The sequence below is a fragment of the Anabrus simplex genome, chromosome 7 (genome assembly GCF_040414725.1).
Source record: "Anabrus simplex isolate iqAnaSimp1 chromosome 7, ASM4041472v1, whole genome shotgun sequence".
Lineage (NCBI taxonomy): Eukaryota > Metazoa > Arthropoda > Insecta > Orthoptera > Tettigoniidae > Anabrus > Anabrus simplex.
In genome coordinates this window covers 213514108-213541846 of record NC_090271.1, presented here as the reverse complement: position 1 = coordinate 213541846, position 27739 = coordinate 213514108, and the positions used below count along the sequence as shown (strand labels likewise).

The 27739-nt window shown below is 41.5% G+C and overlaps 1 protein-coding gene across 6 annotated transcripts in view; it reads right to left on the bottom strand.

Moving 5' to 3' along the window:
* The window catches only part of LOC136877476 (calpain-B), a 653760-nt gene that overhangs the window by 347344 nt on the left and 278677 nt on the right, over positions 1 to 27739 (bottom strand). The window contains exon 1 of one of the 6 annotated variants that reach the window (XM_067151549.2): positions 1459 to 1670. The exons of the other annotated variants lie outside the window; for them this stretch is intronic. Within the exon in view, the coding sequence (XP_067007650.2) occupies positions 1459 to 1629 (171 nt within the window). The 5' untranslated portion in view covers positions 1630 to 1670. Of the gene's footprint in view, positions 1 to 1458; positions 1671 to 27739 lie in introns of those variants that run through there. 6 annotated transcript variants of the gene reach the window in all.

Here is a 27739-nt window from a genome sequence, read left to right as displayed (position 1 = left end):
CAATTTTCTACGAACCATTGGCGAGAAAATTAATTAAAGCACTTCATTCTCATTCTAGGAATATGGAACAAGTTTATCAACTCATAATCGAAGGTATGAACCGACAGAATTCCAATTTATTGACATTATTATTCGGAAAGACGGTGAAAATGAAAAGTAGGGTACAGCCTAAACGCTGTGAAGCGCAAAAGGCAGGCAAAGCATTGCTAACATGGCCGACTAGAGAATAGAAAAGTTACTCGAACCACTGACCCGATTACAGCACAGAAATGTTATAAGTAAAGCATGAGATATTCGGCGTAGAAAGCACAATTTACACGATTATTTGAATGAATATATGGGGGGAAAAATTTCATAAACTATATTCCTTCGCCTTGGAATATTGCTTTGCTAAAAAAACTTTCTTCAGCTTTGTTAAGTTATTATTATTATTATTATTATTATTATTATTATTATTATTATTATTATTATTATTATTATTTGTGCGATTGCGTAGTGTAGTTGATGGAGCATTGTTCTATGCTCAATGTCACGAGAATTCCAGCGCAACCGATTGGCATTAAAAGGACAGAGTAAGTCCATGTCTGTAGATTTCCTGAATTACAGAACCTCTTCACAAGAAGAAATGCCAGACACCGTAATGTCCCTTAAAATCGATTGCAACTGAAGAGTCGTTAAACACATTAATAATAATAATAATAATAATAATAATAATAATAATAATAATAATCCATAGGTACAATACCTACAATAACTTGTAGACTATAGTTTCTAGTATTGCTATAGTGTTAGATATGAATGTATTTGCATGTGTTTAAGATATTCAATTATTTAACAACGTGATCGACTATCATTTACAGCTAGCCATTGTTTAACAACAATTATCATTATTATTATTAAAAACTTGCCAAACTTCCTCGTAAAGAAAAGAACAGTGCTAATAAGAAAGTATATTATAGTAGTAGGCAATATGCTATTTGCAACTTCATTTTAATATAATAAATACCGCTGAGGGTTCAGATATTGCCGATACCCACAATCGGACCTATTGGCTAGCAACATACAGTGAATAACGCATAGGTATTGCGGTTATAAATGACAGAAAGGATTCCGCATTCCGCAAGCAGGCAGGAAGTTGGCAGTCACAGCACGCCGAGCAGGAATCAACTCTACAGAGACACATCGAAAAAAGTGAAATATTCTCAGAAACATGATATTATCACTTCAAAATATCCTGATGGCAGGTATTAATATAAAAAAAATAACAGTCAATCTACTTTCTTAAATGAAGACAAAGAAAGCATGTGGTAGAAGAAAAATGTCTGCGGATTAAAGAGTTGCTTGTAGTGTTATAACCACTACGAGTGAAATACTTTGAATTCAGATATTTGTAAGGGTGAATCAAGAAATGTTATTTTAGAATCTAAGACCGCAGAGTAGCAAAGCCCGAGCACTCACCACTTTAAGGTTGAATATGGACGGTAAAATCCGTTGTATGTGCGCAGCCCGACGGATGAAGACGTCCAGCCCATCGTGAAGCCCCGTTAATCCATTGGCGTCGCCCCGAAGTGGAAATCCTTCGTCGTGATCACCTTCGCCGTCATGAACATCGTCATCAGTTTCACCCATAGCGGCACCTCACAGAAACACAACAGCACAGACAGAAGCTTACCAGCAACTACACACCTACAGCGACCCGCCGTGGTGAGCTCATGTGGCCCGCTACGTCACATCGCGCTAGGCGCTAAGGGTCACCAGACCATGCTTCATGCACTGTAAAGTGGACCTTATAGCAGTATCAAGCATAGCAGTTGGTGACCTTGCCGAATGAACATGACGGGTTCTCTCTCATCCATCTGCCCACATGGTAGAGAGCAATGCAACTATGCAGGCTCATCACAGCTGAAGAATGTCTTCTATATCTTGCGCTGAATAAAAACGTTTTAACTGGCGCCGATTACACCTGAACTGAAAGATTCTTAAGAAAGCAACTTTCTAAAATATTCTTTAAGAGGATAGAACTCTTCTTCCTTCCTGTGCCAGAAGACTCGCGTAAATAAGTTGAGAATTCTTCTTCTTTTCTTGTCCCACACCTGTGGGGTTGCGGGTGCGAACTGTGTAGCACATGTGAATTTGGCCCTGTTTTACGAGCGGATGCCCTTCCTGACGCCAAACTTATATGGAAGGATATAATCACTACTGCGTGTTTCTGTGGCGGTTGTTTGGGTATGAAGAGGAAAGTGTTGGGACAAACACAAACACCCAGTCTCCGAGCCAGAAGAATTAATCAAATACGATTAAAGTCCCCGACCGGTCCGAGAATCGAACCCGAGGTCTCTGAACCGAAGGCCTCAACGCTGACAATTCAGCCAACGAGTCGGACGAAAATAAGTTGAGAATAACGAATCTAAAAACAAATCCGCAGTCTTCTTCCTTGCATTTCCCCGTTTTACGGCCGGATGGCTTTCCTGATGCCAATGTATTCAATGTTGCATGTTTCTGTGGTGGTTGGCAGTGTGATGCATGTAAATAAACATGTGCAATAAGACAAACGCAAACACCCAGCCTCTGCGGTAGAGAAATTAACAAGAAAAAGCCTACCCTCCCCAATTAGAGAACTTTAGAAATTTTGGATTTTCAGAAAAGGAAGCAAGAAAGTACTTATTTGAGTATTATTTTAGAGACTATAACAACGAAGATTAGAATACACTTTTCTCTTGCGATAGACTGTAGAAATGTGTGAAACAGTAAATTAGATTTTGTGCCCTTATTATTTGCCTGAAACACGTGTGTTTCAAATCTATGTGTGTGTGGTTAATATTATTGCATTATTTATCACCTGGTACTATAAAGCTGACTTTGTAAAGGACAATCCCTTCTTTGAGAACTTAGCTCGACCCGGCCGAGAATCGAACCTACGGCTCTCTAAGCTGTCGGCCACTACGCTGACCATTCAGCTAAGGTGCCAGACCATTAAACGCCATACCGTACCATAATTACATTAGATTAACAAAACGAAACACAGTACCCATCAGCAGAGCGCTGCACGGATGCAGATATCCGCTAAGTTAGTGTCTTGGCGGATTCAAACTGTATGGCATTGCGAATAATTTTGCTGATCATTATTTAAAAATTATGTTTATTGATTTTCACTCAGGTATACTCTTATTTTTGCTTGTGATTAGGCGACCCTTGAAAGTGGTACGGGAGAATGGATATAAATCTGACCTGAGCCTAACTGGCTCCTACCTGCAATTAATGGAAGGAAGTAACAAAGGTCAATACGTCGGTAGTTGTCGCAAGAGAAAATCCCTCATAAACCTGTCACTGTAGGGGTTCTGGTGCCAGGTGTCAGGCCTGTTGTATTATGTTAACAGATTTATCAGTTGCAATAGCTTGGGTGCAATATACTGTAGTTAAATATTCAAAATATCCGCGGAGAACAATTCGCGGATGCGAATGAAGAAGTGTGGATGCGGAGCGGATGCGGATATTATATGGGCATCCGCGCAGGGCTCTACCCATCAGCTCAGATTAAATGTCTTTGTTGTAACCGGTTTTCGGAATTAAATTATATCATCAGTAACCTTTATCTTAAGTTACGGGACTAGCTGCAGACACAATCGGTAACAGTTTTGTTGTACAGCAGGTATTTCAATAAAAGTTCGCTGTTTTGTGAAATACTCGTATATACATTTGTTTGCACTTTTCCGGTAGGAATATATAATCAAGTATGACGTCTATATTTAATACCTGAACTCACATTTTACATATCTTCAGAAGATATATGAACAATCTCAGAAAACACAAAACTGAACTTTCTTTATAACTTTTCTATTTGTACACTTCATTTCAGGAATTATTCCAAACAAAAACTCAACACTTCCGCAATATTAGCTTGCCTTAACTTTTTCGCATTGTCTTTGCATAGAAGAGACTAGTTTCTTGTACTGCTGTGGGCTGATGTTCTTACTTTGTTCTGTAATGACTTTTCGGAACTCCGCTATGGATGTACTCTTGCAGTTTTTTACCCTCCTTTCCAAAATCGGCCGTAAATGATCAATTGCGTTTAAATCCGCTGAGTGAGGAGGACTTTGAAGTTGAAGGGGAACGTTCAAAATCAGCGAGGTTTTTACAATTGTCGAAGTATGTTTAGGGTCATTACCATGTTCCAACATGTAATTACCGTGAACGCCTATTTTGGGGCATTATCTTCCAAGTTTTTCGCCACTAAATACCTAGACACAGTTTTATCCATTCTTCTTCCAGGCCCATAGCAGAATGAAACCACCTCCATGGTTCACTGCTGGGGTAGTATTTTATTTATGATAGGCTGTGTTTATTTTATTTATGATAGGCTGTGTTTGGCTTTCTCCAAACTCTGCAGCTTCCATCTGAACCAAAAAAAGATTTAGTTTTGTCCAATCGGGCCATATGACTCGATCCCAAAAGTCTTTGACCTTTTGAAACACGCTCCTTCGCGAACGTCAATCTCTTCAGTCTGTTTGTTGCACTAATGCAGGGCCTCTCAGAGTGCATGCACCGGTGCATTGCGCAGTACAAGGTGTAAAAGACGACTTCGCTTGGTTGACCAGAGTACAGACCCCCATTTCTCGATTTGAGCAATAGCGCTGACTCTCTCTTTCCCTACGCCTGTCTCGCCCCCTCCACCTGTCTCCCCCTTCCTCACCTGCTCCGCAGCGCTTCAGATCCGAGCCAACCTTAGCCGAGCTTAGCCGAGTCGCCCCTAGACAAAACGCTGGTCCGAGCCCAGCCGAGTCGGACCGATACACGGTGCACAGAACCTCTGCGCCTCCGTTTGCACCCGTCAGATTTTGAGCGTTTGAGAGGCCCTGCACTAGTGAAAGACTTCTTGAGTTGAACTTTGCCACGGTAGCCATTTCTCCACGAAACACGACTGGTTAGAAAGTTCCTTTCGCAGATTGTGTTGTACAAGAGTGCGTAGTTTCAGTACACTTAACTTACGATTAAATCTAATTTGATGCAAAATGTACCTTTCATCCTTTTCACTTGATTTTCTCTCTTGGTTTTCGTTTCAAATTCTTCCCTCATATTTAAATTTGCTGATGATATATTAGATTGTTGAATACATTATACCAACAGACGTATTCATTTCCGTTGATGACTTCCCCGTAAGAGCAAGCTAGACAATTATTTTCTTCAGGCCGTCTGAGAGCTCTTCTCTTCACCAACTCACAACAATGTTTCATTGGAGTGTAAAAAAGTAAGCTACAGGAGGGCTGAGAGGTGGGACTAACTTGCAAGTATACGATAAAAAAGTTTTCAGGATTTTTTTTTTGTGCTTTCTGAGATTGTTCATATATTTTCCGAACGTGGTATGTAATATTTGAGTTCATGTATTAAAGTTTAAAGTATGTAATAGGGAATTTCCACGTGGGGAGAAGCTCAAGAACTTAACAGACATATCCACAAACACCCGTGAGGTGAAGTTGTGCAATAAGGAAATGTGCAGGTGTACACTTTCGCAAAGAAGGAGTATCAGCCCTTCCCGGGGAAACCTGTGCAAGGGTCAAGAAGTGTCAAGTTTTCCCGAAGTGTTGATCTCGACAGACACTATTGTATCCACTCGGAGGTGAGGCTATACAAGTATATAACATGCAATAATAGGAAACAAGCTAGGAAATAAGCAATATAATAATGCTCTTCAGGACCTGCTCACCTGATGAGTTAAACTGAGCATTGTCCCTGCATTGCAGAAGGCCATATATTTATATCAATCATTTTTCGGTCGTAACCATCCGCTTTTGGTGTATGTTTTATTAAATTTATTTTCATTTTTTCTCTATCTGTTATATTTAGCATTCCATTGAAAAACTATTGTATGCTGCTCGCTTGTGAGCTGCTGGATGAATAAAGGTAGTTTTTATTGTGGCGACAGAATGTGTCTGCTTTCTGAAAATTTCTAATATTATATCATTTTTACATCCTTTGTTAAAGTAAGGTCTAAAAAATTTATTATTTTTCCGTGGTAAGTTTAATATCTTTGTCAAGCGAATTTATACGATTCAAACATGTATCTGGAGCAGTGAGGTTTCCACTCAATAAAACAGCCAAATCGTCAACATATCGAGCAGAGTGTAACATCTTCATTGTAGGTATTTAAAATTGAATTCGCAAGTCTGTTCAGATATACTGTATATCAGCTAACAAACCTGTGTCCATTATTTCGCAACACTAATTTTATATAAAACTTGTGTTTTCATTTATTTCTGTTTGACTTTTTATATTTCTTTCTCCATGGGACCTGTTGTTTCTCTTATTGGAATGTTTCAGTACTCTTTTATAATTCATGAGATACTATTATAGAAGTGAACCTTTACCCCCTTGGGTTTTTTGTGTTTATTTTTTATTTTTTTTATTTTTGCTGGTTGCTTTACGTCGCACCGACACAGATATGTCTTATGGCGACGATGGGACAGGAAAGGGCCAGGAGTGGGAAGGAAGCGGCCGTGGCCTTAAGGTACAGCCTCAGCATTTGCCTGGTGTGAAAATGGGAAACCACGGAAAACCATTTTCAGGGCTGCCGACACTGGGATTCGAACCTACTGTCTGCCGAATACTGGATACTGGCCGCACTTAAGTGACTGCAGCTATCGAGCTCGGTGTGTGTATTTTTGAACGTCGCAACGGCTCGGATAGGTCTTATGACGACGATGCATTACAACAGGGGTAAAACTGAGAAGGAAGCGACAGTGGTCTTAATTACGGTTCAGCCACAGTATTTGCTTCCTGGTGTGAAAATGAAAACCAAGGAAATCCATACTAAGGGTTACCGACAGTGGAGTTCAAACTATCACCTCCCGAATGCAAGTTCACAGCTACGTGACCCCAAGCGTTCAGCTAACTCGCTCGTTACCACTTCGTATGGACAGCCCCAAACTTTCTCCATCTAAGCATGCTTTTTTTTTCAATTGGTCTTGTGGCGACGATGGGATACGAAAGGACTAGGAGTAGGGAGGAAGCGGCCGTGGCCCGAAGGTACAGCCCCAGTATTTTCCTGGCGTGAAAATGGAAAACTACGGAAAACGTTTAACAGGGCTGCCGACAATGGGGCTCGAACTCACTATCTCCCGAATGCAAGTTTACAGCTGCGCGTCCCTAGCCCCAAGGCCAACTCGCTCGGTAAAGCATGCTTTTGGACAAACTGTTTCTCAGTTTTAGTTTTGATTGCATGCTGGTTCACTGGAAGAGGAATTCCCACCAATGACATCATTCCTTTCTGTACTTACGGGATAGGAAAGACCTAGGAGTGGGAAGGAAGCGGCCGTGGCTTTACTTAAGGTACAGCCCCAGCATTTACCTGGTGTAAAAATGGGGCGATATAGTTCAGTTGGTTCGGTGCTCGCAACCTCTGCACAAGTTTCCGAGATGGAATCCTGGTACAGTCGTTCGACACTTACCAGCGCTTAAGATGCGAGAGACAGGTATCAGTAGATTAGACAATACATTAGACCATATTATTATTATTATTATTATTATTATTTATTTATTTGGGGGCGTGATTACCACAGTGGCTTGGCTGATGGCTTCCCACCCGAAAGACCGAGTTTTGAATCCCAGTCACTTCTGGATTGAGATTTTCATCTCAAAATTCACGTGGTATCAGGAAAAGCACCCGGCCTTAAAACCCCGGCCAAACGCAGAAATAACTAGGATAAGCTGAAGACTTTCTTTCTTTCTTTCTTTCTTTCTTTCTTTCTTTCTTTCTTTCTTTCTTTCTTTGATCTTGGCGAGCTGTGTACCACGTGAAGTAACTCCATGATTATTTTCTTCTTCTCCTTGCCTTCATGTCTTTCCGGTATGTCTTCATTCTTTCCCTCGTTCAGACAGATTTCCTTTGCTCTTCCTCTTCCTATTGAAACGCCCTCCCTCCTCCTCCTCCTCCTCCTCCTCCTCCTCCTCCTCCCCCCCCCCCCCCACCCCGACACCTTAATCCTTATTTCTGAAATTTCTTGTGATACCCAGCTGTTTAACTTGAATGAACCATCGGATTTTTGTCTTGGGTTTTGTTATCGAAATGATAGAATGTGCTCTTCGTCTTTCTGAATTCATCCGGATCAAATGGCCATGAAAAGTGATCCTCCTGTTCCTGATCCTGTCTGAAAGCCTTCCATCTTTCAAATAAACTTTATTGTTCCTTTTCCTCTATTCATTTTCATTTATCATTGGACCAAGATTTTTTCTTAATACTCTTTCATTCTTTTCGAATTCATCAAATTCTCCTTTAAAAAAAATAATATTATCGTCGTTATCTATGGGTGAAGATGGAGGTAGATGAACTCCTAGTCCTTGAAGAATGCAAGTCTCGGGGAAAAAATGAATAACTAATGGGGGGGGGGTGGAGGGATGGAATTAATATGCTACAAAACCCTATTATCACCGAAATCGAACGATACGGTACGAGGTATGCAAGCCTAGGACTGGAATGATGAGGAAAGGACACTGGCTCGTGTAAGTGATGAGGTATAAAATTTAAGCCATCTCCATATGGTTGTCTTGCTAGCCGTTAAGTCTTGGGTCTTCGGGGGTGTCTGGCGTAGAATATTCGAAGACAAATTTCGGATGGGTTCAGTTGAGGGACTGTCCCGCTGGACTTTAGTGACTACGCCAGCCGACGCAGGTCTTACTTAGGATGAAGTGGAAATAATGCTAGATGGTCAATTCACAACAATTTTATTTCCAACTGGTCAACGACAACTACAGTAAGAGAAGAATGGCATCGTAGAGGGCAAATATCACGTAAATAAATAAATAAATAAATAAATAAATAAATAAATAAATAAATAAATAAATAAATAAATAAATAAATAAATAAATAATGAAGTTAATAAAACTGATTTTATCATTTCGGCTGTTACGTTATTGATGTTATTTATTGGGAACTACAGAGCTTTCAAATTAAAACGCTGCCGGCCGCATATGCCTCATAGTGAGTGAGCGCTTCCGGTCAACACAGCGACCACCTGCCGCTAAGTGGGCAGAATGCTAACTAATGACAGAGAAATGTCTCCTGTTTCCTTTATGACTGTGGTTCAGTTTGCTATCCGCTTCAGGATGGTTAGGCTAACAAAGGAAGAGCGCGTATTTCTGTGCAAAGTACATTTTAAAATTTATTCTGCTCGTCGGACTCGACGGGAATTCATTAAAATATTTCCTGAAGTTAATCCACCCTCAAGAAATGTGATCGAAGGATTGGTAAGAAAATTCGAATCCACGGATTCAAAAGCTCGATAAAAAACAAAGCACAGATGTAGACGTACAGCACCAAAACAATAAGACGAAATCAGTACTAAGCTAGCTCGTTCCTCGTAAAAAACATTTTCCAAACTTGCGCAACAAGCGAATATATTTTTAGGTTCTGCACATAAGGCTACCAAAATAATGTGCGCAAGACCATTTTGTAAGGCAACCCAAGTTCTTGCCGGGTAGCTTTCCCTCAAATTTTAAGCGTTCTGGATGAAAAGGGATCTTCTGATTCCAGAGTAGAAGCCTGGTCTTCCTTGCATCTGCACTAGCGGGGGATGAGAAGAGCATAAAACTGTTCCTGGACTTCAGTCAAGTTGATCGAGGGACACGAAGAAACCTCCCAAAAGGGTGTATTTACATATGATAGTGTCATACATCCGGGTGTCTCCTGGGCAACGGACTAGGACTATTCCTACACGACTGATTCCCTTACTCCAGTAGCACTATTGCAACCTCATTGTAATACCGGTATTAACAATGTCTGGTTTCCTATAGCGGCACTGACAAATAGCGAAATAACTTCCCAGGGGCATAACGAATGTGACACGAGCTCGCCTGCCAAAATAAAAACTCGAGCTCCTCAAATAAAATGTAAAACCTACGAATAACTAATATAAATTTAATTACAGCAGGTAGATAATATGCAGTCCGCCTCTGTGGTGTAGTGGTTAGCGTGATTAGCTGCCAACCCCGGAGGCCCGTATTCAATTCCCGGCTCTGCCACGAAATTTGGAAAGTGCTACGAGGGCTGGAACGGGGTCCACTCAGCCTCGGGAGGTCAACTGAGTAGAGGTGGCTTCGATTCCCACCTCAGCCATCCTCGAAGTGGTTTTCCGTTGTTTCCCACATCTTCTCCAGGCAAATGCCGGGATGGTACCTAACTTAAGGCCACGGCCGCTTCCTTCCCAATTCCTTGCCTTCCCTTCCAATGTTCCCATCCCCCACCAGGTCCCTGTTCAGCATAGCAGGTGAGGCCGCCTGGGCGACGTACCGGTCATTCTCCCCAGTTGTATCCCCGACCCAGAGTATGAAGCTGCAGGACACTGCCCTTGAGGCGGTAGAGGTCGGATCCCTCGCTGAGTCCGAGGGAAATACCAACCCTGGAGGATGAACAGATTAAGGAGAAAGTAATATGCAATATATTGCCAAATTATGTAAACAAGGGGATTATTCACTATTGTAAGATTAGTAAAAAAAAATCATTTTTATAGACTATGTTTTATTTGGCTGCTGCCGTGGTTTAACGGCTAAGCTGCTTAACCATTCACCACTTTCGTTAGTTGTGCGAACTTAAAATTGGTTTCATTTTACAGTAACTACGGAACTATACTTTGTAACCGACACCAAAATCACATAATAATTTATTCGATTACAACGCATAAAACATACGAACGAAATTAAATAAAAAACTGTTCAAATAAATTTTGAAAAATATGAAACAGCACAACTGATAAGCATTCGCACAAAGAGAGCTCAGCTCGTTCTGAACTGAATTGATTGAGTGTTACTACACCTATTTACCAGGCGAGTTGGCCGTGCGGTTAGGGGCGCGCAGCTGTGAACTTGCATCCAGGAGATAGTGGGTTCGAGCCCCACTGTCGGCAGCCCTGAAGATGGTTTTCCGTAGTTTCCCATTTTCACACCAGGCAAATGCTGGGGCTGTACCTTAATTAAGACCACGGCCGATTTGTCCCTACTCCAAAGCATTTCCTATCCCACCGTCGCCATAATACCTATCCGTGTCGGTGCGACGTAAAGCAAGTTGTAAAAAACTACACCTATTTCGAATAAATGTGTTCAGCAAAATTTGGAAAGAATACGATCTCAAATGCACTACACTTCTAGAAAATATCATTTTCTAACTAAAATATTATATTTTGGTTTCAATTTCCATTGCTGTAATTATTTTTATATAATTTGGTGCAGATCTTTAGTGAGGAGCATGTTGCAGTTTCTGCTTAATACAGTTATAGTAACTGCTGCTAGATGCAACCAAATGGCAATTCTAAGAACTGTAAAACAAATTATTTAGACCGATTTTATAATACTGCCCTGACTATTCCCATGCAGAATGACCTTAGGCTAGATGTGTATTATTTTGATTTTTTGCGAGGAGTCTGTGGGGCCACTTAAAGGCTTGGGCCCGTCTGCATTGCAGGCCCTGCAGGCGCTAACGTTACACCCCTGAAAAATCTGTACTCTGAGGCCACTTGCTAAGTCGACCGAGAGGAGCTCGTTCACTAAGAGTTTTCTGCGTTTTAATTTGAAAGCCCTGTAACTTATCTAGCTGGTTGCCTAGTGACACAGATGGCTAAAGCTCGAGTATATTGATACGAATAAAACTCCATCTGTTTCATTAGTGTAATTTATTTCCGACTCGTTGGCTGAATGGTCAGCGTACTGGCCTTCGGTTCAGAGGGTCCCGGGTTCGATTCCCGGCCAGGTCGGGGATTTTAACCTTCGTTCGTTAATTCCAATAGCCCGGGGGCTGGGTGTCTGTGCTGTCCCCAACATCCCTGCAACTCACACACCACACAAAACACTATCCTCCACCACAGTAACACGCAGTTACCTACACATGGCAGATGCCGCCCATCCTCATCGAAGGGTCTGCCTCACAAGGGCCGCACTCTGCTAGAAATAGCCACACGAAATTATAGTGTAATTTATTTCAGTATCACCTAATAAATGCACGCACACACACACACACACACACACACACACACACAAAATTGTAACCAGTTAAGAATGGCCATACTTACTAATTACAAGTCTATTCACAAGTCCCTCTTTCCTATGACACCACAGGTGGTCCGTCGCCTTGTTATCTGGGGACGACTAATCCTTACTTTCACTTCCCCATACATCAGCTGTGTGTAGACCGCTGGATTTGAACACAGTGCCACTGGCTATACAACACACGATGACTGTTCTTTGGTTCGACTCCACAGGTAGTCCAGGAATGTACAGAGTCACGTGCAGCGAACAACTGAACAGTTCCACAGTACTCAACAGCAGGACGATACCCACAACAGCGAACATTAACACTGGTCCATTTATCCTCGCACTCACGATAGCGGGTTTCCTCGCTGACTCACAGCGATCCTCAGTCCACAGAAATACACAAGCACACAGTTCCCTCAGGTAGTACACGTCTTCCGTTCCGTCGTCTCCAGCCCATCTACTCACTGGTCTCTCCGACAACACAACAACAGCTCCTGGTTCAGACCTCGGTGTGACACTAGGACAGCCAACACCTCTGTCGCCCTCATCCCAGCCACCGATCCCTAACACACTAAGTCTTTCACTGATTTCTCCACGGAGTCCAACACTAACCCCGAGTCCAGCACTGACTGACTGTCCGCGGCTAGCCTCCCTTTTTATAGCTCGGATGATTTCATCCAGAATTTTCCAGAATATTCTCGTTGAATCTCCAAGAAACTCACAGGTAAGCCGGCCGACGAGAACAATACACGGAAAGGCCGGTCCCGCCCTACAAGCCGGCTAGAAGATACCAGGTAGTGTGTCACTAGCCCCTTCCTAGAAGTACAGAATGGGGCTACCACGGGGCTGGCACATAACAATATGTTTCAAAACATTTGGTAATATTCCAAATTTCTTACACCATGTAACTTACGCTGTAATTATCCTCAGACTGCCGCAATGATACGGTTATGGCGGGCGTACGATTCTTTATTCAATGATACACACATAATAAATCAGGATTTACTTTCAGAAGTCGCTATGAAGCAAATTAAGAAATTCTCACATTTTCAGCCCCGCATAAGTTTGTCTCTAGGGATCGCAGGGCAACTATAACACGATATTCTAGGACTCTGAGAAACCTTTCCACACGAGTTGAAACTACTGCTTTAAAACTATTTACACTTCAAATTTTTGGTCAAATTGCCGATTTAAGAAAAATTTTGGATCCCTCCCTTGTTGTGTTATTCTTTTGGGATTCGATTCAGGGCCTTTTGTTATGTGAATGCTTCAAATTATCTGTCTTTAGACATATACATCTTCGTTAGGCCTTAATTTCTGAGTTACTGTTCACAAACCAAATCATATCCTAAAGTCATCTCTTTCTACAGCCGTCCCCCACCCCTGCACGTTTTCTCTCGTGTCCTACACTTCCAACTAAGCGGTAGCTCAACCATTCATATACGATCTTTAGTCCGAAAGCGATCATATTGTTCCGTACTTTTAGGTTGGAATTTACTGTATACAGCCTGATTTTACAAATGATGTAGCTTCACAATAAGCATGTGCAGTGGGTCGGTATTTTCCCGCATAGATGTAAGATGATGACCTCCCCAACCGTATATTTCATACAATGCACTAGTGGTCTTACCTTATTTGGGAACTAGTTCATCATGTTCACCTAGCCTATAGTTGCTTCAATGGATCGAAACAATTTCCTGTATCGATTGTTGAAAAAAGGGAATTGGGGATGGAATGGTCACATAGTATGGTAAAATTATTCTGTGTGGATATTATAGCCCGATGCATCCATTCTTTTTAAAGCATCCGTTGTGTATGGGCAAGCTTTATATGCCATTGTGGTGGAGCATAATGTGTGTAAATTGCAGGAATGTTGAGAACAGCACAATCAACCAGCCCGAGGGAAGGGAATTGACCATTTATGATTAGTTCTCACAACCCAAACGGGAATCGAACTTGGGGACTGAAGGCTCTAAGGCAGACACACTGGCTACTTAGGCATATAACTGGACACACAGCGAATGGTTTCTTGTGGCCGTTTCTATCCTGGTGCAGCCCTTGTAAAGCAGACACTCCGACTAAAGTGGGTGACATCTGTCGTGTATGGGGAACTGTGTGTTATTGTGGTGGAGGAGTTGAGATGGTGAAGAAGAAGAAGGTCAATGCAAGAAAACCTACTTTTCTCCAATTTGCGTGAATAGCGGTCATTATGGCCTTAGTTTAGGGTTGCCAACTCTGGAAAAATAAAATAACGGTAGGTACATTCTTCCTTCTTCTCTAGAGAGAAATTCATTGAAGATTTTTAATATGAAAACGTATTTCAAACAACTTATAATACAAAAGCTTTGCATCTTCATTAACATTTTTGTGCAGCTCCTTGGCAGGATGGTTGTGACTTCCCCTCTCGGAGAACAATCATCAAATGAGAAATGCAACCAAGCAAGTAAAGGGCGCCAATCTTTAAATTGAGGACTTAAAGATAAAATTTATAATCAAGCTTGGACAGACTCTTATCACAGGGGTGAGGTGATAGTACACTAATCATTAAGTAGGAGAATTAGAAATCAAAAGGCTAATTAAGGCAGATTAATGAAAGTGAACTAGAAAAATACTATTTATTATATTTAATATGAATGACGACGGTTTAACGAGAACTGAATTTAAATTAGAAAATGAGTTTAATAAAAAATTGAATGACTCTACTTCGCGAAAACTTGCAATATCTTTAACTCGCTTGCTCACCATGTCGTCTTGCTCTGCTGGTCCTTGGAAAGCTTCCCTCCTTGTAGCTGGAACATCACCGGTCGTCTTTGATATCTCTTCATCTGCAGCTCAGTACCATTCCTGCCTTACAAATTGCACCCACCACTAATTGGAAGATGACTTCAAAACTAACACTCCCTATTATGCTTTATCCCATAGATTGGAGATAAGCCCTATGTCACAGTTAGAAGAACCACCTTGGGTTATATGGAGAGGATACTCAATTAAGAATCCTTCCAACTTTACTGATAATGTTCTCTGAAGTTTCATTTCTATCTAGATTAAAACTATCTATTGACTTAGACTGGTTCAAACCGGTCTTATAGCCGTGCTGTACGTACTTCCTCATGAGAGTGGCTATACACCCCTCATTCAGAATTTCTAAGTATCGAGACGCAGAATCAAGTAGAAAATCAAGTAGAAGCCTCGTAGAAGATCGTAGAATAATGTAGAGAGACTCGCAGAAGCGAATAAGACGTTGTAGAGAGACCCTCCAGGAGCTCCAACACGCCCTCTTATAACCTTCTCTCGCGCTAATTACAGGCCGCTACACGTGGTCCAATCAGATGACACTTCTCTCCCCACTCTAGATATTAGAGTTGACGGGCCAAAACCATGATATCAACTGTTCTTCTATTCGTCCTTTCACTCAGTATCCATGGCAACATGACGCTCCTTTGAAAATATAGGCGTTGATCAGTTCGAATAATTCTGGTCGAAATACGGTAGCTTACGTTAGGACGCGTGAACACGTGCTCGCATTTCCCAGAACTTGGTGTCTAAATTTGTCCTCCCTTCCTCCTCGGTGATGTGGCAAGATAACTGAAATCTACTGCAAGTTAATTTTAACCGACTGTCGCAAGAATCTAAGTGAATATTAGGATATTCAGCCCTCGTTTATAAGTCGTAGTTACAAAGTAATGAAATGATAGTGAGCAAATGATTAAACATGAATTATAATACAATTACATACCAAAATAAATATCATGACGTTAAATTCCTGAATTAATTACACATAATAAAATTAACATAATTACACTGTAACGTCTGGAACGTTACATGGTCAGCATAGTGACCTCCTTTTCAGAGGGCTCCGGATTCGATTCCCGGCCGGATCGGGGAATTTCATTTTAAATGGTTAATTCCCTTGGTTCGGGGACGGCAACTCATACAACACACACTATCTTCCACCACAATAACACACAGTTCCCCATACACGACAGATGTTACCCATTTTCAGTGTCTGCCTTACAAGGACTGCACCAGGATGGAAACAGCCACAAGAAATTTTGATTATTAATTTCTTCCTTTATTCAAGACCAGTTCCATGTTTCATAAAAGGAGTGGAAGGGAGACACTGGTGCACTCGACTTCCATAAATGTGAGACCGTGGCGCTGGAAAAGTAACATTTCACGGAATTTCTTTATAGTCTAAAAGTACTTCAAATTGTTTGAAAATGAGAATTTATATTTTGAAATGTTCTGAACATATAAAAACATACTGTAAATATTGCTATAAGAAGATATTAATGTTCTTTAAGTTTGATTAGTATTTTTGAATTTCCATTTCAAAGCTGAGGAAAGTGTTTTTAAGAATTGTTGGCCAGTGAGAAATGATTCAAAGATACACGCTATAAGTAGTCAAGTTGACAGCGGCTGTCTTAGTAAATAAACATTTCCTGGTGTACGTTAATCAGCAGAAAGTTTCGTGAATTTATTTTTTGCTAGTGGCTTTACGTCGCACCGACACAGATAAGTCTTATAGCAACGATGGGATAGGAAAAGCCTAGGAGTTGGAAGGAAGCGTCCGTGGCCTTAATTAAGGTGCAGCCCCAGCATTTGCCTGGTGTGAAAATGGGAAACCACGGTAAACCACCTTCAGGGCTGCCGACAGTGGAATTCGAACCCACTATCTTCCGGATGCAAGCTCACAGCCACGCGCCCTTAACCGTACGGCCAACTCACCCGGTCGTGAAAATCTAATACAAAGAAAATTATGGCCACACGAGGGCTGGCAAGAGATCTTTATTCACCAACAGCCTTAATAATAACGTTGATGAAATTCTCAGCCCACCAGTAAAATACCGGACCGAGCGAGTTGGCCGTGCGGTTAGGGGCGCGCAGCTGTGAGCTTTCATTTGGGAGAAAGTAGGTTCACACACCACTGTAGGCAGCCCTGAGATGGCTTTCCATGGTTTCCCATTTTCACACCAGGTAAATGCCGGGGCTTCACTTAAATTAAGGTCGCAGTTGCCTCCTTCCCACGTCACCGTGTCGGTGCGACGAAAACCCAATTATAAAAATAAAGTGAAATATCGGGTGTTTGGAAGCTCTGTATGAATTTATAACAATACCCGAATGGCCACCGACATTGAAATCACTGCCCAGACACTCACGTTCTGCGAGGAACAACTTGCCCTATCAAATTACCGTTGCCAGTCTGTGTTCTGGAGGTCAAATTAATGAAATAATCCAGTGAACCACTCTCCTGCGCGTGAGGAAGTGATGTCTCTCGTCTGTAACCTTGGTCTACTCTCCAACAGTTTATTAAGACACGCGAATCTCTTCCGCGAAATAACGCGGCATGAAAATGATGATGCGATGCTTACATCACTGTGACCAGTACATTCGTACTTTCATGTACAACGACATTTCGGTAATTTTGTCGCTCAGGAAAGGGGAAGCACAATAACCAAGCTTGCAACTTTATGCGATTAAAGAAAATGATAAAGCAAGCAACTAGCTTGAAAGGCTTTCCCAAGCGGACGTGATGTTCTGCTATTGTATTTTGACGCATGCGGTGATACCATTTTGGAGAAATTGCTCTTGTGTTTTGTAAGAGTTTTGTCTGTCTCAAAGATGAATGGTTTTATTTGGTTTGAAGTTTAGTTAATTTCTTTTATAAGATGTCAGTTGCGTCATTACCATCTATTCCTACATGTAAATGAGCTCTCGGGAAATCTACTTTCTTCTTGTTTTCTGAGAAGGTTTATCATCTCTCTCGTTTCTTCTACTCTCCGTGTTGAAGGCTGTTTGTGTTACTGCTTTGAATCCACTAGGAAAATATTTCTGAAAGTCATTGGTCTCAGAAATAGTATTTGTAGTACCATTACTACCGTTTTACTAATTCTCCATAAAAATAGATTTTGTTGTCTCTGACCACTCGTTTTGCGGAAAAAATTCTTAGCAGTAACGTAATACTTTTTAGAAAAAGCAGACTGCAATAACTGCTTCTGAGACCGTTGATAGAATTGAAAATGGCTAGAGGTCATTACGATGCTAAAAAATCTGTCATGAAGATTTCGTTACCATGAAGTGTCCACACAACATTAAATTTCCATTTTACAGATAATTTTCACTAATAATAATTATTATTAAAACAATTTTTGTCTTACATTTTACCAAAAGGCACTTTCAGGTTGTCTTATTATTATTATTATTATTATTATTATTATTATTATTATTATTATTATTATTATTATTATTATTTACGAAAACATACGGTGAAAATGTATTTCAAGGCACAAAGTTCAAAGAAACATTCAAGAACATTTTGTTAACTTTGTCTCATGTGTTTGTTATAAACTACAAATGATGTGGATGGACTTCTTCGCCACAATAACCGTGCAGGTTTAGAGCTGGCCGCCACAGCGCTTGTACGTATCATAGAACTGCAGTCACAATGAAGACAGGCGTATGGCATTGTTCCAATTCAAATGCGGGAGTCATAAAAAGATTACATCAATTGATACTTAACGGCACTGACCGCACTCAGTATGAAGTAAGTAGACCTTCTGGAAGTTATTCAAGGCATTGGAAACTGTACTTTACTGTGAAGTTTTTTATAATAATAATAATAATAATAATAATAATAATAATAATAATAATAATAATAATAATAATGTACGCTTTAATTTCCTTAGATCGAGCTCGGTAGCTGCAGTCGTTTAAGTGCAGCCAGTATCCAGTATTCGGGAGATAGTCTGTTCGAACCCTACAGTCGGCAGCCCTGAAGATGTTTTTTCCGTGGTTTCCCATTTTCACACAAGGCAAATGTTGGTGCTGTACCTTAATTTAGGCCACGGCCGCTTCCCTCCAACTCCTAGCCCTTTCCTATCCTATCGTCGCGATAAGACCTATCTGTGTCGGTGCGACGTAAAGCCACTAGCAAAAAACAACTCATCTAAGATTTTTTTCTTCTTCCTGACCTTTCCCCAATTTATTGGTGTCGGCACTTGATGTAGATTTGGCCCATTTTTACTGTCAGATGACCTTCCTGACGCCAACCCAATGTAGAGGGATGTATTCACTATTGCGTGTTTCTGTGGTGGTTGGTAGCGTGATGCGTGGGTATATCAAGAGAAGTACATTGAGACGAAAGCTGGCCCTTGTATCAGAGGAATTAACTATACGCAGTTAAAATTGTCGGGACGGTCAGGAATCGAACTCGGGGCCCACTGAACCGAAGGCCAGTACACTGAACATTCGGTCAAGGAGCCGAACTTAATACACTGTACGGCATTATCACTCATATTCTCGTTTTCTTCCCTTGTAGTCTTAAAATTCTCTTGATACATTTCACAAATGCACGTCATTTTTTCTCCTCCCGGTATCCCCACTTTCTTTGAATATGCTTGATACGGTTTCTCCATCTTTCACTCGTTCAATAATTTGCACCTTACTGTTTGATTTTATTCGTATAATATTTACATTTTTGATAGTTAAATTAAACTTCATTTACATAAAGAAATTACGAAACAGTGTGTCACTTGGCTAAAAATTACAATAGTATGGACCTTGACACTTACTTGAAAAAAATCGCTTGTTGCGATTGTTGGATCAATGGGACCGATGGTTTCGTTATCGTTTTTATCGTTATCGTTTTACTGTATAAGCGTAGTCACTCGAACCGAAGATCAGCCTCTATGTTAGCTCTGTTTCCGTACTTCGTTTTCATTTGTGTGAGACCAGAAAAGGTACACTCGCACAGGTATGTGTTATCATAGATATTAAACGCAGTATTTCCTTTCTAGAAATTGCAGGGTATAGGAGATGTCATGGACCCATAAGTCGATCAGAGACGTGGAGTTGTGATACATTCATGAAACTTCCTGGAGCTAAACATGCCACACTCCATCTGATTCTTCACCCATATCATATTTCAATTTATTTTGCACTTTCTATCTTTCAACATATTTCGGGTAGTTGATCTTCCTGAAGGAAGGGCATTTCATATTCAGTCTGAAATAAGGGATTTCTGATCCACGAGAGTTTTTCAACCAGAGGCGGAAAATATGATCTGAGTGTGGCTACTAGCACTTCCAAGTATTTCACAATTAAATCACTTACACTGTCTCGCTGCTAACTTGTACCATCTATCGGCCAAGTTAAGAGTCACATATACTGCATGTAAGTTATGCAACAGTGAAGACAAAGTTCTTGAATTTAGTATAATGGTCTATGAATTTTGTGTTTAAAATAACATTTCACTCTTCAAATACTTACAAATTACATTATTATTACGGACCCTTTGGATTATCGTCCACGGACCACAGTTTAGAAATGGCAGGTCTAGCGTTTTAAATTAGACTGATGTCTCATGATACGGTCGCAGGGTGTATATTGAACTGATAGATGTATCAAATACATGTACTGCGATTTGCATCGCCACAAACCTTAAAGCGAATGGCACCCATTAGAGCTGTACGGAGCCACGCCGTCCAAATCATTAAACTTCACAACTACTCAGCGTAATAGCTGGGAGTGTTTAGTTTGTGAGCTCACTCTAGAGCCGATAGCAGGCCGCTACGATCGTTTAATGAAGACTGACATACGTTATTGCTCCAACCAAAACGCGGTAGCCTTACAGTATACACCAAATGATTCGAAATGGAATTGAGCACGCAATCTAATTCGACAGGGTTCTCGTCTCTTAATTAAAATGCCCGTATGTTATGGAGAAGGAAGAAGAAAATAAAAAAATAGAAACAAAACGGACAATAAGAGGAAATTCAAATATTTCACTAAGGACTAGGAAATCCACTGGACATACAGGGATATAACTACATTTTACGGACCCTCCCGAAACGAAATTCCAAAGTCCCTGTTTCCATATTTCGACAGATAACTTTATTATTTTATTTACAAACTGAACCTCAGTGAAATTTCAAAACGAGGAACACTGAATGGAGCAGAACAGAATAGAAGATAGAACTTCTTTTATCCATAATTATTGCAATGTATTAACTTGCTCGCAGGTCGAGGCTGCTGTGCTCGTAACGTGGAACGGAATGTCATAGAACAAGACGTGCTGATTCTACCTGGATAGGAGAGGTAGGTTTTTTAATTCTGTACTCTTTGTGTTGACACTTTTCTTTGCTAACCGGCAAGCAAACTTTCTCACCAATCGGTGTTTGTTCACAATCGTGGTTGCCAGGTACTCTGGTTGCATTACCATGCAGAACGCCGTATTGCCGTGTTATTGAATACCCTTTCTCCGAATAGGGGAATGGTCTTTTATTTTCTATTTCTGTACTTCTGTACTTTTGCTTGGGCTTGTAATGTTATTTTTCTCCGTTGTGATCGATTAGGTTTGAATACTGTAAGACCTAGAGGAAAATAAATATATTAACTTGCTCTAATACTCTGGATCTTTATGACCACCTGTAATTTGAGGCAGAATATATTAAAAAATAAGCATGTTACAATGTCAAGCACATTTGTAATGACTCACTGTGTGACGGTAATCATTAACATGTATCATAATTATTATGTTATTTTTCGAAAAAATAATATGTACGGTTCATTTCTAGTATCTATCAGCGGCGACAAAAATCAATCTTATGAATACTTTGGTGTTCCCTTTTACGTCTTGAGCTTCAGAGGTATTGCCTTTATGCTCCCTCCCCATTCCCCTCTCCCTGTCGTAAGAAGCGACTAAATGTGGACCCTATGGGCCCGAAGGATTCAAATTCTATTCACGCGAAAATGGGTGGGAGCTGCGCATTGATGTTTGAACCGGTGAAATTTCTCGTTATGACCTGCAAGTAAATTGAAAATGGCTCATATAGTGGGGGGGGGGGGGGGGGTAGCAAGGTTTACTTGTCAGATTATTATTATTATTATTATTATCATCCATGTTAGTGGGTCCACCTCTGTTGTGTAGGCCTAGCTGTTAGCGTGATTAGCTGCCATCCCGGGAGGCCCGAGTTCGATTCCCGGCTCTGCCACGAAATTTGGAAAGTGGTGTGAGGGCTCGGGAGGTCAAGAGAGTAGAGGGGGTTCGATTCCCACCTCAGCCATCCTCCAAGTGGTTTTCCGTGGTTTCCCACTTCTCTTCCAGGCAAATGCCAGGTTGATACTTAACTTAAGGCCACGGCCGCTTCCTTCCCTCTTCCTTGTCTAACCTTTCCGATTTTCCCATCCCTCACAAGGCCCCTGCTCAGCATGGCAGGTGAGGACACCTGGGCCAGGTACTGGTCCTCCTTCCCAGTTTTATCCAACCGACCCAAAGTCTCACGCTCCAGGACACTGCCCTTGAGGCGGTAGAGGCGGGATCCCTCGCTGAGTCCGAAGAAAAAAAAAATAACCCTGGAGGATAAACGGCTTAAGAAAGAAAGAAAGAAAGAAAAGAAAAGAAAATGTTAGTGGTTTAACGTCGCACTGAGACATAAGAGGTTTTCTGCGACGGAAGGATGGGAAAGGGCTAGAAATGAGAAGCTAGCGGCCGTGGCCATAATTAATATACATCCCCGGGAAAAAACTTATCTTCAGGACTGCTGACAGTGGGAATCGAACCCACCATATCCAGAGTGCAAGCTCACAGCTACGTGACCCAAACCGCATGGCTAACTCACTCGGTCAGATAAATAAACTTTCAGTCAAAAGTCGAAGATCTCCCAGAGGAAGGGGTGTGCATCGTACAATTCGGCAGGGGTGGTAAGGATTTCTACACCCGAAATTCATCACTGCTTTACAGTTTTCCCTTTCATGTTATCACATAAATAAATTCATAAACATAATGATATGTGCTTCCTATCATCTTCGTTAGCATCCAGCAGTAAAAAATACAGTACCAAGCGAGTTGGACGTGCGGTTAGGGCCGCGGAGCTGTGAGCTTGCACTCGCGAGATAGTGGGTTCGAACCCCACTGCCGGCAGCCCTGAAAATGGTTTTAGTGGTTTCCCTTTTTCACACCAGGCAAATGCTGGGCTGTACCTCAATTAAGGCCACGGACGCTTTCTTCCCATTCCTAGTCCTTTCCTATCCTATCGTCGCCATAAAACCTGTCTGTCGGTGCGACATAAAGAAAATTGTATAAAAATATAGCCATATAATTTCATCTCGGTAAACGGGACTAAAAGAGTATATATAGACCTATGTATAAGTTACACATAATGAATAATAAATCCCTCGGATCACACAATCTCTTACTGGCAGAAATCGATACAGATTTCTACAATAGGTAAAATGAATATTGCACCTTTATGTGGTCGAGTTTGCTATTTGAGGACTGACCAGAACTAACCACATCGCTTAACATAATTGTATGTGTTTTCGTATTTGTGTAGTAACTTCCACTAACAATAATTTGGAATTTAATGGGTTAATATGAAGTTATATTTAGGATATGAGGTTAAAAGCAAAGTTTCGGGAGACCTTTAAATTCGCAGTTGGTCCTTCGTCGGTGAGACAGACTGGTCCATTTAGGCTGATGTCTACTACAGTTTGTAGAGACAGATGGTTTGTCAGGTGTTGATGTGCGAAATGGCAGTGGACCATGCTGTGACCTACAATACATAGTGACTCACAACAAAACGTAGACTCATTCGTGCTCTACAGCTTTCATTTACTTAAGTGTGGGTTGAATGACCACCAGACAGTACACTGGAGTATGCTGTAACATCTCTAGGACAGACACCTGACGTTAACAGATGCCGGCTATGGGATTCATTAAGGACATCCCAGTTAAGAGTACATGCTTAGTTGTTACATAAATTCCTACGTAACTTCCTAGTCATAGAGGTTGCCATGATTCACGTGAAGACTGAGATTATTATTATTATTATTATTATTATTATTATTATTATTATTATTATTATTATTTTCGTTTCAGCCATCTATGGGCTACGATTACGCAACTTCATTGCTTTCTCAAGTTCTTTCTCCTTCCTCTTTCGCCAGTATTATTATTATTATTATTATTATTATTATTATTATTAACCACAAATCATACAGATTTTATGGATGTTCTAGTGAAGAAAGGGCAAGCCCCTTGCAAATTAGCTGCTTCACAGACCCAAGATGCCACGTTCGGAAACCTGCGTTCCGAATTTAAGCATACAGTTTGAAAAAAGTCCTAACTCGTTAACGGAAATATTTTCAGGAGGAAGAGTTTTCTCGTGCCTAGATCCTTAGCTGAATGGTCAGCGTCGAGGCCTTTGGTTCAGAGCATCCTGGATTCGTTTATTGGCCGGGTCGAGTTTTTAATTGCATCTGGTTAATTCCTCCGATTCGGGAACTAGGTATTTGTGTTTTTCCTAATGCACGCCCTATACACACAACACACCAACAACCACCACAGAAACACGCTAAAAGTGAATACATCCCTCCACATTGCGTTAGTGTCAGGAAGGACGGGGCGAGTGGATTAGGGCACCAAAGACTCAGGTACTGAGTCATGATGATGATGATGACGATGGTAATATCGTATGGCTATTGCTGTATAGCCTGATGCAGTCTTAGCAATGCAGATCCTCCGACGAGGGTGGGCGCCATCTGCCGTGTGTGGAGAAAATGTGTGTTATTGTGACGGAGGGTGAGTGGAGAGATGTTGGGGACAGTACAACCACCTACTTCTCCGATCCAAGGAAATTAACCGTTCCCTTGACGCCCTGAGGACCGAAGGTCAAGATCGACCAATCAGCCATGGAGCCAGACCCTTGTTTTAATAGTTGGTTTACATTCCAATTATATTTTGATACATGTTAATAAAATACATTTTTATCAAAACGAAAACAAATCCCTCGAAGGACCTTCGGGAGAGTGGAGGATTAAAAGCTTGCACTATTCATTGCCTGGAATAGAGTGGTCAGTTCTATCTGTCATATTCGGTCGCTTTTGCTACCTGGAATTAAATTTGTTCTTATTTTTGGCAACGCCATGTGCCAATCCAGAAGTGGAAGTCTTGCTTCTATAGTTTTTCGACTTCCTGAAGGAGAATCCTGTGTAAAATGAGCACATCTTTGGCAGCCAACATGAGTGAATTCATCTTTATCTTCTGTTGGAAGAACACTATCACTATGGCTCTGCTTTAACTTAGAGTTTCTTAACACTGCATAACTTCGGGTGGCAGGTTAAGCTTGTAAAGCAATTCGCTAGGAAACGTGATTTCTGTGTTCCTTGTATGGAAGCAGAAAAATTCCCATACAGACCCTGCTATTGTTTCTGTCACACTCTTCGTGCTTGTGAGTAGGCTACTGGTAATTGAAATCCACAGCCTGTTTCCAGTCATTCAACCGGGTCAGGAAAGGAATGAATGAAGCCCCATCTAACGGCGAGGATAGGAATTGTGCCGGCTGCCGAAGCCTGTCTCACTCCTCTGGGGAAATGATTAATGACTGACAGATTAAATGAAATTAAACTACAGTTTGTAGTGTCAGATGGTTTGTCAGCTGTTGATGTGCGAATTGGCAGTGGACCATGTTGTGAATTAGAATACAAAGCGAGTAACAAGAAAACCTAGACTGATTCGTGGGTGACAGGGAAAACCGAAGTACCCGGAGAAAAACCTGTCTCACCTCCGCTTTGGCAGCACAAACCTCACATGGAGTGACCGGGATTGGAACCACGGAACGCAGCGGTGAGAAGCCAGCGCGCTGCCGCCTGAGCCACGGAGGCTCGTGAGTAGGCTTCTGTGTACTGTAATTATTTTGTCTCTGTATGTGGAGCAATATATCCCCTTAGGTAAAATATTGCTTTTAAGAAAATGGCCTTTAAAGTCATGGAACAAGTACAATCAAACGTCATTATTTCAATATATTTTCTAATCATTTCTTTCCAGTACGAATACATACAGTATTAATGACTTCAAATTTCTTTCGCATGTTGGAGGTTAGCTAGGCAATTTGGTAAAGGCGTACTGGGATCGAACGGTTGGCTCGATGCTCAGCTATCTTTGTCCACATGATTTCCTCTGAGATGGATTTCTGTTCTGCAACCGTGTGCTTCTCCCGAAGTGGAGGTTCAATTCACAAGTCATACAGTGGACAAAATAGAATTGCTTTTAGAGAATGCAACCTACACCACTACGACGAAACCGAACACACGTTTATCATTTTGGCCGGGTAGGTACGTAATTATAAATCAATCATAACATTTTACTAACAGGTAATAATAATAATAATAATAATAATAATAATAATAATAATAATAATAATAATGGCGTATGGCCTCCGGAGAGACCTGGTACGGGTCTTTTTCTCGTAGACGGCCTATTAGGCGACCTGAATGTCTGTGAAGACAAGGGCCCTACCTAGGATGATTTCTAATGCTGAATACGCCACACACACACCCATCCCCGAGTCACTGGAATTAACCAATCAAGGTTAAAATTCCCGAGCCGGCCGGGAATCGAACCCAGTACCCTCTGAACCGAAGGCCAGTACGCTGACCATTCAGCCAACGAGTCGGAGCCCAGCGTGAGCACTTCAGTGTTAGTGCAAGACGAAGTACCAAGATGACATGTTGACGCCATTCTTCCATCAGTTACCGGAAGAAGAAAAACCGCGTGGTTGGTTTCAACAAGTTCAGCCCCTGCTCATACAGCAGAAGATTCTCTTCTTACAATCTCTGAAGTGTTTGCAGACAGAATGATCAGTGCTGGTCTCTTCGCCCTTGTCCTAGACATCTAACAGCGTGTGATTTTTACATGTGGAGTAAACTGAAAGAAAAAGTGTATCGAACATATCTGCACACATTGGAGCAGTGGCGTAACGTTAGTGCATGCAGGGGGGGCCCAGGTCTTTAAGAGGCCCCACAGACTCCTCGTGAAAAAATAAAAATAATATACCCTAACCTTATGTCACTCTGCACGGAAGTGATCTGGTCGGTTTTGTAGAATCAGTCGAAAGAGTTGGTTTTTTACAACTTTTACGTAGCGGAATTACCACTTGGTTGCATCTAGCAGCAGTTTATTGTGTTGAGTGTAACACAGCTGTAAAAAATACTTGCCCTTGTCATCTCTCGCAATAACCGATAGACATTCCTCAGAAAAGGTCCGTACTAAATTATTTAAAAAATTGGTAAGAACATTTGGTACGAAATTATGATATATCAGTTAGGAAATGACGCTTGGTTCGCCTCCGTGGTGTAGTGGTTAGTGTGATTAGCTGCTACCTCCAGAGGCCCGGGTTCGATTCCCGGCTCTACAACGAAATTTGAAAAGTGGTACGAGGGCTCGAACGGGGTCCACTCAACCTCGGGAGGTCAACTGAGGAGAGGTGGGTACGATTCCCCCCTCAGCCATCCTGAAAGTGGTTTTCCTCGGTTTCCCACTTCTCCTCCAGGCAAATGCCGAGATGGTACCTAACTTAAGGCCACGGCCGTTTCCTTCTCTCTTCCTTGTCTATCCCTTCCAATCTTCCCATCCCCTGCAAGGCTCCTATTCAGTATAGAAAGTGAGGACGCCTGGGTGAGGTACTGGTCATCCTCCCCAGTTGTATCCCCCGACTCAGAGTCTGAAGCTCCAGGACACCGCCCTTGAGGCGGTAGGGGTTGGATCCCTCGCTGAGTCCGGGGGAAAAACCGACCCTGGAGAGTAAACATTTAAAGAAGAAGAAATGATACTTTCTTGATGTGTGGTGCACCTGAGATATTATTATGCGCAAATCTTGCAGAATATTTACATTTTGTCACAGATTTGTTCGACAAGAGTGTATAATGCCAATAATAAGATGTAGTAATA